The sequence below is a fragment of the Rissa tridactyla genome, chromosome 1, assembly GCF_028500815.1.
Source record: "Rissa tridactyla isolate bRisTri1 chromosome 1, bRisTri1.patW.cur.20221130, whole genome shotgun sequence".
Classification (NCBI taxonomy): domain Eukaryota; kingdom Metazoa; phylum Chordata; class Aves; order Charadriiformes; family Laridae; genus Rissa; species Rissa tridactyla.
The window spans coordinates 123710803-123724454 of NC_071466.1; the positions used below are offsets into that span (position 1 = coordinate 123710803).

At 37.9% G+C, this 13652-nt stretch overlaps 1 protein-coding gene across 7 annotated transcripts in view; it reads left to right on the top strand.

Annotated features, from left to right (window-relative positions):
• The window catches only part of CBLB (Cbl proto-oncogene B), a 133213-nt gene that overhangs the window by 87057 nt on the left and 32504 nt on the right, over window positions 1-13652 (top strand). For all 7 annotated transcript variants that reach the window (XM_054188516.1, XM_054188513.1, XM_054188514.1 and 4 more), the window contains 2 exons: window positions 793-924; window positions 4797-5000. In XM_054188516.1, coding sequence (XP_054044491.1) covers window positions 793-924; window positions 4797-5000 — 336 coding nt within the window. The remainder of the gene's footprint in view (window positions 1-792; window positions 925-4796; window positions 5001-13652) is intronic.

Consider the following 13652-nt stretch of genomic DNA (forward strand, 5'->3'; position numbering starts at 1 on the left):
ACCTGGATTCCACTTACTTCAAGAATTCAGATTTTATTTTTTTCCAAGACTAAAAAAAATCTTTTTTTTTTATACACAAATGCATTTGATTGCCACTTCCCCAACATTACTTGATTCTAGAAAACTGTTCTAGACTTGAGACTTATAGTTATTTCTCCTGGTGGTGTTCTTATACCTTTGTGTCAGTCTTGCACGGATAGAAAGTACTGAATGATCTGTGCATGGCTGTTGCCATGTTATCCTGGGGGATGTTCTTGCCATGCTTCCTTCACAAGGGTTGTTTACTTCAGTTAACCATACTACCCTATTACATCCTTGCTGCAGGTAGAAAGCCCTCTTACTTGTCAGTTTTCAATCCAGTAACTTTTATTAGTCCTGAACTCATACACAGAAAAGGAAATCTCAATTTTGTTCCCATTTATCGCTTAATTTCTCACAGCCATGTGTTCATTATCTTCCTCTTAATGGCAACCAAGGAAAAGCGGGTTATATGCCTTGCATAGTAGTTCCATGTGAGAAGTCTGTAGAAAACTTAATAGGCACAGATATTTTAAGCTTTTTTGTAGCATGTATTGTGCTATATAACAGCTTTGAAGAAGCTGAAGAGTAAGCTGTTTCAGTAACATTAGTGTGGCTTTTAAATAGATCAGTAGCAATAGTTTCCTCGACTAGTAAGTAAAGTGGGAGGACACTTTACACTCGGAGAAGTGTTTGTCACTACTGGTGCTTAAGTATATTTTTTGTGAATAAATCACAGTCAAGAAGTAACCACTTGGCTTTCTTTTGTTACAGGAGCAGTATGAATTGTACTGTGAAATGGGTTCCACGTTTCAGCTGTGTAAAATCTGTGCAGAGAATGACAAGGATGTGAAGATAGAGCCTTGTGGACACCTTATGTGCACATCTTGTCTTACAGCGTGGCAGGTACTGTCATAGTTTAGTTAGTAGAGAAGAGGATGGATTTCTCTGTTACATCCCTGTTTACAGTGTGGGTATATGTTTACTTTTCCAGGTACTCAGTAAGAGGGTTCAAGGACATATCTATTTTAAATGGTAAACTTTTTCATTTTGTGGGCTAAAATCTGTGAAAAAATAAAGTTCCAGGAGTCATTAAAATCTGGACTTGTAGGCTTGCCAAGGCCATTTGCTGACTGCTACTAAGTGGAAACTATTTCCTGAGTGCAATATCTACTCAGACATTGAAAGCTGGGCACTTGGTGCCAATTCAGTCACCCAGGTCACTTCGTGGTGTATGCAAAAGGCATGAAGAGGACAGGTAGCAGCTGGGAGTGGATAACTGACTAGACAGCGTTTTGTAAGGAGACGGGATAGCTTTCATTGGAGAAGAATTCAGTCAGTAGTACAAGTCATGAAATGGCCTGTGGAAAAATAAGCTTGGGATTCTGGAGTTTCATGTCAATAATATGCAAAGCACTAAACCACCTAGCTTTAGACAGTTGTTGGGGTAAGAGATTGAATGGAGGGGAAACTGATCTCTCAATGCCGTTTACAGAATATCCCAAAAAACACAGACTTCCTGGTGACACAGGTTGGTATGTTTTCTCCACCTTGTTCATGGACATGCCACTCTGTGGGAAAAGGGAGGACTGGTACCTTTAGTTCAGTTAACAAGCATTTGACTTAAAAATTAAAATCAAAAGCAGAGGTCATTCCTCTTTACAACTTCAGACTTTCCCCTGATAGGTGCTTCTCAAATTGAATCCTTTCTATCTCCTTCACCCTGCTCCTGTTGTATCTATATTTTGTGGGGACGAGTAGGGTCATCCCATTCTCAGGCAGAGCTCTGTTCCACAGTTAGGCATCAGTGTTTGGTTGCAAATGTAGCGATAGGAGTAAAAAGAATCCTTGACTCTAGTCCATTTTTGACCTGGTTTTAAATGCATTCATCTCAGTTAATGAGTTTTCATTCTCATTTCACTCTCGTGTTAAGATATGACTTAAAGTACTATAGTTTTTCTTTTCAAATTCTTAATAAAGAAATCATAATTGGCAGGCTAACACAATGTATCAGAGGTATCATTTGAGTTTATTTTCCATTAGCAACAAAGCTTGTTGAAAAAGTATTCTTAGTTTCTGATTTCTTTCTGAAATTTGAGTTTGATGCTCCAAACACAAATCTTTCAAATTGCCCACAGATCATAAATTCTGAGAAAATTCCATTTTTAGACATACCCAAATAAGAATACTTATTTCACTACAAAGCAACTGCTGAACTGGAACAATGTTTTCTCATTTCAGGAGTACCATTTCTGTTCTTACCAGTTTTATTCTGAATAACAAACGTAAGAGGTCTGACTATTTTAATATTTATAATTTTTTTTAGGGTTTTTTTTTTTTGCTTAGCTGAAAAGGACTGAAATCTTAGTACTTTTGATTGCCAGGTGTCTCATAGAATGGTAGCAACATGTGAACATGTGAACAGCATGTTCCAGTGTTGTGCCAGCGATGTGTTCTGATTCTGGGGGCTTGAGAAGCTGAATTCCTCAATACTTTGGCCAATGGCTAGAGATTCAGGAAGGGGACAACAAAGCATTTTAGGCTCAGAGAACTGGCAAGTTCAAAAACATCAAGCTTCATGAGAACATTGCAACCAGCTGTAATCAGCAGGTACATTTTGGACTTCATTACAAATTTAACTTTTGTATAATTAGTGAGGCAATGAAGAAATATTACATTGTAACAGCATCAGCTGTTGTGAGCTCCTGGTGAGCTAGTGTTTAATTGGCAGCATAATGGCTCATTAGACATGCCTCAAGAGGTCCAATACAGATGTTTTCACTAAGCAGAAAAAAAACTGAGTAAGCAACATCAGATCTGCATAGAATACTAAGGATAATTCAGAGTTTTTCACCTTTATGCAGCTCAGTCTCTCTAATAAGACTTGGTTTAACTGTTTCATTTTTGTATTATGCAACAGGAGTAAAATGTCATTTTCTTCCACAGAAATCCATTCTTGTCTAAAAACTATGTGTCTGGACTTGTTTCTGAAAGTATATGGGCATATATGTGCCATTGTAATGTTCACAATAGCTACTCTTTCAATGCTCTAAATAACCTTTGTGTGGGCATGGACAAATCTGTGTGTTCATATAGACATGTCAGATCTCGGTTTTAATTTCTAAGTTGCGTTCATACTGTTGAATACAAATCCCTGCTACTGTGATTGCTTACCCAGTATATTTTGGTGAATTTAATGCTTTTGAAAAGAAAGGAGGGAAACTGTTAGTACAGAACGGTTTGACAACACAGATACAGGAAAGCCTTGAAAATGGAAAGCTCTGTGCCTCATCTGTAAGGCTGTTTTTAGAAAATGAAACTGTAAAGAATTGTATGAGTAAGGGAGGACTTCTGTTCATTTGACAGCGATTACTTCAGTAGGTCCATATAATTTGGAGGCGCACTTTGAGGTAGTAAGTGATGTTGGGTAGTCCTTTGTAATTAGGATGCAAGGCTGTTAAAGGTAGATTACTTATGTCTTTCTGTACAAAATGAAAATCCAGTACTAACCATGCAAATAGACATGACTGTTGTCAGGAGTCATCGTTTTTAGTTATCTGGCCTTGGGATACAGTTCCTCCATAAACTGTAAAATCATCTGTCAGTTTAGTAAGACTGGCAAGTCTCAAGATAAAAATAATGCTGGAAAAAAAAAAATCAAAGCTCTCCTTACATCTGAGAAATCAAAAAGCTGCACTTGCTTGTTGATATTTCAAGGTAGGTAGGTTGTTCAGAATTAATTTTGGCATTCGTATCTTTTTAGCTGTCTGTCTACCTGATTGCAAATATGACACAATGTGATTTCTGAATTCAGATTGAGTTATCTTGATCTCTCAAAGCTTCAGGGCTCTTTTTGGTGTGTTGTTTTGTTGTGGTTTGTTTTTTTTTTTTTAAATCAAATCCAGATTATACCTCTTAAAGGAAAAATCTCTCTGTAAGTGCTTGGAAGACTTCTGATATTTTTGTTGATTAGTAGTCTGAAATCTACTTTAAAGGCTTTTTGATTACTTCTGATGAAGAAAAAAAATATTTCAGAAATTAGTAAAAGGAATGGAAATATGGCTGCTTGAAAATCATTTAACACATTATACCACTTAGACATTAAAATTCAAGTAATTCTTGTTTCTGATAACATGTGAAAATAGTTCCCTGCTTTACATAATTTATTGAAAATGTAATAAAATCCTGGTTTGTTACTTAAACATGTAAAAAAATATTTGTACCTTTAGATTTCTGTATGCATTCACTGAATGATGGTAATGTTGCAGCCATGAGGTACTGTAAATAAGTTCTTCACAGAATAAGAGCCACATGTTCTAAAACTCATCTGCTTTTTCTAACTTAAAATGAAAAATAAACACTTTATATTTAATATAAAAGATATATAATAAAATGCATTATCTCCGTCTAAACACCTCACCTTCTTTCCTCTGAATAGGAAAATTGTAATCTGAAAAGGCAAGGTGTTACTTCCTGGTCTTTAATACTAAGACAATTACAATTTTGGTGCTTTGTAGAGACAATAGTAGCATTTTGATTAGTTATTTTTAAGTGAAGCTTAATCTTTTTGAAGAGAGGCAGCTTTAAAAGTGCAGTCATTTTACCATTTATTATAGTTAAATACCTATCAGTCTGTTTCCTGTTTACGCCAGTGCTTCTGTAAAAGCTCTTAGAGACCTGTTAAGGGCATTTTTGTGTAGAAAAATATAAGACCTACTTTTAAAATCACTTCTATTTTCGATTTTTAAAAATTTATGTACTTTTTTGTCTTGCTGTAGGAATCTGATGGCCAAGGCTGTCCTTTCTGCCGCTGTGAAATCAAAGGAACTGAACCAATAATTGTGGATCCCTTTGATCCAAGGGATGAAAACTCCAGGTGCTGCAGTATTATTGATAGCTTTAGTATGCCCATGTTGGACTTGGATGACGATGATGATAGAGAAGAGTCTTTAATGATGAATCGTTTGGCTTCAGTCCGGAAGGTAAATTTTCAAATACTGTAGAACAGATAAAGCTATACGTTTGTAAATGAAGCTGCCTGTAATTTTAAACAATGGGAGTTTGCACTTCATGCTCTAGGTTTCAGCAACTCACTGAACAGTTCTCTGGTTGAGAAAACAAAATGCATCAATATTGCAGCAATAACACTGAAGTTGAATAGGAAGGGGAAAAAAAGTTACAGATTATCAGTTGATATGAATGGAGTTAACTCTCATTATAATGGAGGAAGCATGAGTCTGCACCAGCTGAGACTCTCATTCCAAAAGTGCTGTATTGAGAATTCCCTGAACTTCCATTTGTAAGGAACAAAAAAATTTCATGTATATAGAATATATTATTAGTTTTCTGCACGTGTGTATACACACGCACAGAATCTTTTAGGATTAAACTTCACTTTCTACGTGGGTTATAAATATTATTGCTTTGTAAAGATGACTTGGAACCCAATTCATACTGCACACAAGTAGCTTTTAATCATGTTTTATGTGAGTTGTCCATGATTTTTTTTCCTGTATTTTTAGTATTATGTACTTTTAGTGCAAAAAGCTTATCTTACGTGTTCATGGTGACTTTGTACTATGGGAATTTTTTGTCCTGAAGGTGCTCTATGTTAAATTCTGGGATCTTTCTTTCCTCACAGGAGATTTCATCACTGGTAAAAAAGCACTATCGTTAACAAAAGTTTATTTTATGTTGGTAGTTTTCACTACTATATTTTAGCCTGGAATAGATATTGTCACAGCCCATGCTGTATTATACCTTTTACTAAGGTCATCTAGATTGCATAGTTGCCTTGGAATTAATTCTGTAACATCTTACTCTTCAATTTCCTTATCGTATTTGTTGAAGAAAAAAAAAGTGTTTTTCCCCTCATATCTGAGTATCTGTCAGTTAATATACATACTTCTGATATCCTTCCTAACCTCTTAAGTCATACGAATCATTCTTCTGTTGTGTATGTAATACAACATGGCCTACTCTTGGGAACAGTTTATCCTTCCTGCCTGAACTTAAATTGCAGGCTGCAGGCTGACCTTTCTGAGATAGCCTTGAATTGATGGGCTTTTATAACACTATCATTTCCATGATAAGGCAAAAATGCATTATGCTTTTATCAGAAGAAGGAACAATAGGCTTTACTATAAGAAGTCTTGTTTTCAGTATCCACCGAGCGCTTGAGTGCTTTGGTGCTTGCTATTTTTATGTCATCGATTTCATCGTTCAGTGAAAGAAATCTACTAATTATCCTGGAAGTTCAGAAACAGTGTTTTCCATTCTTTGTTAGCCTTTTGAAGTCTTTACTTGCAGTTGTTGAATTTTCATATCATTTGATGACTTTCAGCTGTGGTTTTCTTCTTAAAACTGTTACCAGTTGTTGAACAGTGATGCTCTTAACCACATCACCTGTGTGGAAGATGGTGTTATTTAGATACACTTGTTGTTAGTAAAGCCTTCATCAGCCTTGTCTCTTTCTTTCAATATTTATTTATTTTTCCTGCTAAACAGTGTTTCTTCAGAGCCTACTAGAAGAAATTCTTTTTTTCCTCTATGACATTATGTGGGATTTTATCCTTTTTGAATTTTTCTTTTGTTTCTTATTAATGCTGTTAATATGAATAATGCATAATGGCTGTGTTGTAGTCATTTGATTTGTTGAAACAATGGAAGTTAGATGACATAGACAATAATTTAGCTCTTGCAGCCAACCTGCTGATACTTTAGTTACTTTGTAATCCCAATGAACAAATTTTTCAATTCTTACTTTATTGCAAGGATTGTCATAGAGTTTCTCAACATAAAGCTGTTAATCCATGAAAGTCAAATGGGTTGATTTTGTCTCAAATCACCTCACTAGATTATGTGGTATTACTGAGAAAATCTTCTTGTGGCATATCTGGCTAGTAGCGAGCTGGGATGTTAAACTTTCTAGAAGAGAAAAGTTCCAGGGACATGAAGTCTTGATGAAAGTGGCTGTAGGGCTTCATGATGCATTGCAGAAATATTCAAATCAATCCTTATTGTCCTGAAAGCCTTGTTGGAGGAGAACTGTTAAAATGTTTCTAAGCTGTTACTACCAGTTTTCACTATCTTTGGGACTTGTACCTGTAAATATATTCATAATGCAAAGAATAGTTGCAGTAAGCTCATTTTAGAAGCACACAGAGTCAGGTTCATCACTGATTGAGGGGCCTGGGTGGGTTTTTAAGTGACAAAATGAAAAGCTGAAAAACACTTTTTGGAAATGGAATTAAAGTCTAAAGATGGTACAATTGTTTTATCACCCACTGTACCTGTATGAATTATGAATATAAGTTAGATATTGGAAAAGTACCAATTCTGCAGTTTATCACTCTATCTCTGGAGCATACTCATAAACTGTAAGAGGTGTCTGAATTAAGTCCCTGAGGGACCTCAGACTTGAAATTGCTTTAAGAATAATCACAAAGCTACCTACTGATTCTTTAATGGAATGAGTAGATGGATCCACTCTAAGAAAAATGAATCATTCTTGCTAGGTGTTTGTTGCATGTAAGTCGGCAGCAGCAGCAAATCAGCTGTAACAGAGGCTTTAGAGAAATCCACTGCAATTAGTCTGTTTATCTGCCTCATCAAGCAGCTTATTTTTTTTAATTTCCAAATTGTCTTCAGATATTTCTTTATGAAAGAAAGATGAAGAGTGGTGCCAGAACCTCTGTTAATTGTCTCATTGCTGAGAAATTTCCAGCCCCATGGTATCAGATTAGCTAATGCAGTTATTGCCTAAAGTGTTCCTTTTCTCAGCTCTATACTGTTTGTGCCAGCCAAGCACAACATTATGAAATGCGCGTTAAAAAAAATGCAGATTACAGGCTCGGGTAAATATTAAAAATGGCTTTCCTCATTTTTAAAAAGCACATTTGAGTCTCTAGTAGACTATGTTTGGTACAATGAGTATTAAACATTATGGAGTAATGTATGCCATGAAGTAATAAACATAATGTTTAATACTCATTGTCCCAATGAATTAAGAGTTATCTGTCACCTTACCTTGTACAAGACATAACTTGATACGCTTCTTTTTAAAAGAAAGAAAGAAAATAAGGAAAATACAGAATGCAGGAGTTCATGATAAGAGCGAATAATTTTGAATTTATAAGTGCTTAGGTAATTGTTTGATCCAAATAATATTACGTGAAAACAAAGAGGAAGGCCCTAGCAGCATAGGAAACGATGAGGTTTTCAATAGCTTAAAGTGAATTAACATTCTCTAAAAATGCTTTTTCTAAAACTAGGTGAAGTTACCTTGTCTGGGGAGTTACTGTCTTCTCTGGGATTAATTTCCTAGCTGTCTGAATGCACCAAAACCTGACTTTGATTCACCCTGTTACTTTAAAATAGTCATAGGACATTGTCAAAACTGAAAGCCACTGTTTCTCATGATTAGGCTTCTTCCAGCAGATGAGTTAGGTTAAACTTAACAAATCATGACAAAAGACCTTGGTTCTCAAAATATGGGAGGAGACTATGTTTTTGACTCCTCCGCCCCATTTACATATTATTAAATTGCCTTTTTTCCAGTAATGAAAAAAGGCATGCATTACGTACTAATAATGCTTTTAATTTTATCGTAAAAAATACAGGAATATGTAAAAAAAAAGTCTTCAAATACCTGTCTAGGTATTCCCTTCATATGTACATTCTTAGCTCATGTATACACGTCATTTCCTTCTTAATGATACACCTGGTTTGTGGGAGTTTATTAAAATCATGGCACACAACAAAAGAGTCCTTTACTGCTTTGTTGTTAGTATTTGAAAGGGGTGTAAATGCTAGAAGGCAGTGTGACTCCTTTAGTTAAAATGTATTTTACTGATTCCCTTGGGCAGTGTGGCGCTGACTCTCACCTTAACTAACTCCCTCTCCCTCCTTCACGTGTATTTTCTTGGGTCAGCAAAGGAAAGATGAAATAAAGAACAAACCTGTCCACGTAAAAAATGTTTACAGCCATCAGTGTTAAGTGATGTAACTTTATATCCTCATACAAATTTTTAAGTCCAGATTATTCCAATCTGTTTTGGTCACAATTTACCCTAACAAGAAATAACAAATATGTGAGTTAGTCTTATCTGATTATAAATGAAGAAACTTCAGGGAACTTCTTAGAAGTGAAAAGTCCACTTCTGGTGTGCGTCTGCTTGGACTTTGTTAGATGTCTCATTATGCAATTTATAAATTACTGAGTTCGCTCCAGCAGGACATTAACAGTCAGGATAATGTTCCTCCGTCAGTCGCTTGTTAGGATTTGTGTTGAACGTGCTTTTCATATGTGCCTATCTGGCAGAAAGGCGTTTGAAGCTAAAACTCAATTCAATAGCCCAGCTGATAATATTTCCACGAGAAAAACCTTCACTAGAAATTGCAATCAATGTCAGAAGCAGCCTTGTTCTTCAATTTACAACCACTAGGGGCAAACTGGTACCAGTGTATCCCAGTAATAAATAAGCTGATTAAATAACACAAATGTGATCTGCTCTGCAGTACAATTGCAAAGTAAGTCGTAGCTGCTTTTCCCTTGGCAGCAGTCATGCCAACCAGCTATAGTCCACGTTGTTACAAAGGAGTCTGTGCTCTTTTCCTTAATTACATCTTTATTGCACAGGTCTGTGTGTTGCAGCAGAGCCCCTTTGTATGCCGAAGGTCTGTCTTCTGTCACTGCCAGTTCATTTGTATTAATTTGTGTCTTAATCACTTGCTTGTTTTATCTTTCTGTCACTGTGCTGCTCTCATTGCCGCTTTATTTCCAGTGAATAGAAAATACACAGAAATTTCCAGTAGGTGACAAACAGAAAAAATTTGAAGTCCCTTCATCCTTAGGGAGTCTGCCAAAAAGAGTAGGTCTTCTGTACATCTGTTAATACCCTGGCATCCACATGAAGTACGGCCATCTTGTTGGCCTGGCTGTCACAAACATCAAATAATGCAGCTGGAGAGGTTGGATGGGGGTGGACAGGAAAAACATGTTGGGTTTTTTTTATAATGGGTGTGTGACGGAAACGTGATACTGAATGCTGAAGAAAACCTGTTTGTTGCTGTGGAATATTTTGTTTTCTTTCTTTTATTTTTAGTTTCAGTAGATCTAAACAAGGAATCATGACTTTCAGTTTCTCCCAGCAAGGCATTCTTTCTTACTTCAGCACCAAGGTGACATGGATTAAGCTTCCTTGTAGGGGAGAGAAACTGCTTTTGCTATCAGCTATTTTTCTTTTTCCTCATGCTTCAGAAGTTAATCTTGAATCTATTGGCCATCAACGGTTCTCTTTTCAAAATCTCTGGGGCCACAACATGCTCTGATAGCATTGTGGCTGTAGGCAATAGTAGTTCAGAGGACTGAAAGATTATTTTGCTATTCTGACAGAGGACATTGATGTAAGCTGAAACTGAAGTCCTTTCACACACTTAAGACTTTGAAAAATTTCCATTTCATTTTGGCAGTTGTGATTTACCATTCATGGGATATGGTAGGTTGAGATAGCTAAATACCAAACGTATGTGGAATGAGAAGCTTATTGCATAAATTAATATCCTGTTTCAACAGGATTAAAACCATGTCAGGTTCTAAGAATCTTGACTTTTTTAAAAACAAATTTTCATATTTTTCTAGTTTTTGTTATTGCCTACTACATATTAGGTGTGCCTTCCAGCCACTTGTTTCCATAAATCTGAAAAAAAAAAAAAAAAAAAATATCAGTCCCCAGTGAGTTTTAAATGTGAACATTCCCATGACTTCTGTCTCTGCTGGAGCTGCACTGTTTTTATGACAGGAGAAAAGAAACTTTCACATGGATGAGACTAGTGAGGTCACTGAAGGAAGAATGTATCGTTTTGCCTGTTGATTCTGTAGAGGAGACCTGGGTAAGGTTGTCATAGAGAGAAACAGTGATGGATATTCTTAAAATGCTGTCACTACAATGGTGTTCGTTTAGCTCTGGATTCACATAACTACACACAGCGTGACATTTGAGGCTCTGTCAGGTTACTGTCTCAGGAAGTTAATTAATGTGATGGTACAACCATAACAACATCTTAAATCCAAACAAATATTTTCTGTCCAGTAACTCTGGAAAAAACTCTGGAAAACAGTAACTCTGTTTTCAGTATTTCCTATTTTTCTTATTCTTTGTTTCCAGCTCCTATTATGCATATAGGATTATTTCTTAGATCTTCTGAAGCAATTCTCTACTGACTGAGATACCGTACGTTGTGCAACACCTAAAATGTAGAGACTTACTACAACATTTGCATTTATTTTGAGTGCACCCTCAGTAAGTTTGCAGACCACACCAAGTTAGGTGGGACTGTTGATCTGCTTGAAGGTAGAAAGGCTTTGCAGAAGGATCTGGACATGCTGGATCGATGGGCCGATGCCAAAGGTATGAGGTTCAACAAGGCCGAGTGCTGGGTCCTGCATTTGGGTCACAAGAACCCCATGCAGCGCTATGGGCTTGGAGAAGCGTGACTGGAGATCTGCCTGGCAGAAAAGGACCTGGGGGTGTTGGTCGACTGCCAGCTGAATATGAGCCAGCAGTGTGCCCAGGTGGCCAAGAAGGCCAACAGCATCCTGGCGTGTATCAGGAATAGTGCGGTGAGTAGCACTAGGGAAGTGATCATGCCTCCGTACTCAGCACTGGTGAGGCCCCACCTCGAGTACTGTGTCCAGTTCTGGGCCCCTCACTACAAGACAGACATTGAGGTGCTGGAGCAGGTCCAGAGAAGGGCAACGAAACTGGTGAGGGGTCTGAAGAATAAGTCTTATGAGGAGCAGCTGAGGGAAGCTGGGGTTGTTTAGCCTGAAGAAAAGGAGGCTGAGGGGGAGACCTTATCGCTCTCTACAACTACCTGAAAGGAGCCTGTAGAGAGGTGGGGTCGGTCTCCTCTCTCAAATTAAAGGTGATAGGACAAGAGGAAACAGCCTCAAGTTGCACCAGGGGAGGTTTAGACTGGATATTAGGAAAAAATTTTATGCTGAAAGGGTTATTAAGCATTGGAACAGGCTGCCTAAGGAAGTGGTTGAGGCATCATGCCTGGAAGCATTTAAAAGACGGGTAGACGTAGTGCTTAGAGATATAATTTAGATTAATGATGGGTTTTGTCAGAGTTAGGTTGATGGTTGGACTAGATGATCTGAAAGGTCCCTTCCAACCCAGGCAATCCTATGATTCTGTAATTCTATTTTAAATATTTGTATCTTTTTGGAGGTAAGAGACCTCCTTATTTGGTTCTATTTCAAATAATTTGGGAAATAAATTCATTTTCTGTCTGATGCTGAAGCCAAAGCATTGAATATATTTATCTATAATATTTATTTGAATTATAATATTTATTTGAATTATAATATTTGTCTGAATTATAATATTTATTTGAATTATAATATTTATTTGAATTATAATATTTATCTGAATATTTATCTACCTGAAGTCATGGCTAACTGGGGAGGTCCCAATGGACTGGAGGGTAGCAAATGTAGCGCCCATCTACAAAAAAGACAGAAAGGAGGATCCGGGAAACTATAGGCCTGTCAGTCTGACCTCGGTAGCAGGGAAGGTCACAGAGTAGATCATCTTGAGTGCCATTACAAGTCATATAACGGACAAGCAGGGGATCAGGCCTAGTCAGCATGGGTTTATGAAAGGCAGATCCTGCCTGACGAACCTGATTTCCTTCTATGACATGATGACCCAATTATTGGATGAGGGAAAGGCTGTGGACATTGTCTACCTAGACTTTCGAAAAGCATTTGACACTGTCCCCCGTAGAATTCTCATGGAAAAACTGGCGGTTCATGGCCTGGATGAGCATACGATCTGCTGGATCAAGCACTGGCTGGATGGATGGTCCCAAAGAGTGGTGGTCAGTGGATTTAAATCCAGCTGGCGGCCAGTCACAAGTGGTGTCCCTCAGGGCTCGGTGTTGGGACCATTTCTGTTTAACATCTTTATTGATGACCTTGATAAGGACATAAAATGTATCATCAGCAAGTTTGCAGATGACACAAAGCTAAGTGGGAGTGTCGATCTACATGAGGATAGGGAGGCTCTACAGAGAGACTTGGATAGATTGGACCGATGGGCCAATGCTAACGGTATGAGCTTCAACAAGGCCAAGTGCCAGGTCCTGCACTTGGGCCACAACAACCCCCTGCATTGCTACAGGCTTGGGGAAGTGTGGCTGGAGAGCTGCCTGGCAGAAAAGGACCTGGGGGTTCTAATTGACAAGAGGCTGAACATGAGCCAGCAGTGTGCCCAGGTGGCCAAGAAAGCCAATGGCATCCTGGCTTGTATTAGAAATAGTGTGACCAGCAGAAGGAGGGAGGTGATTGTCCCCCAGTACTCAGCACTGGTGAGGCCACATCTTGAGTATTGTCCAGTTCTGGGCATCTCAATATGAGAGAGATATCGAGCTGCTGGAGCGAGTGCAGAGGAGGGCAACCAAGCTGGTGAAGGGCCTGGAGAATAAATCTTATGAGGAGCGATTGAAGGAGCTGGGACTGTTTAGTTTGAGGAAGAGGAGGCTGAGGGGAGACCTCACCACCCTCTACAACTACTTGAAAGGCCATTGTAGAGAGGTTGGTGCTGGTCTCTTCTCACAGGTAATTC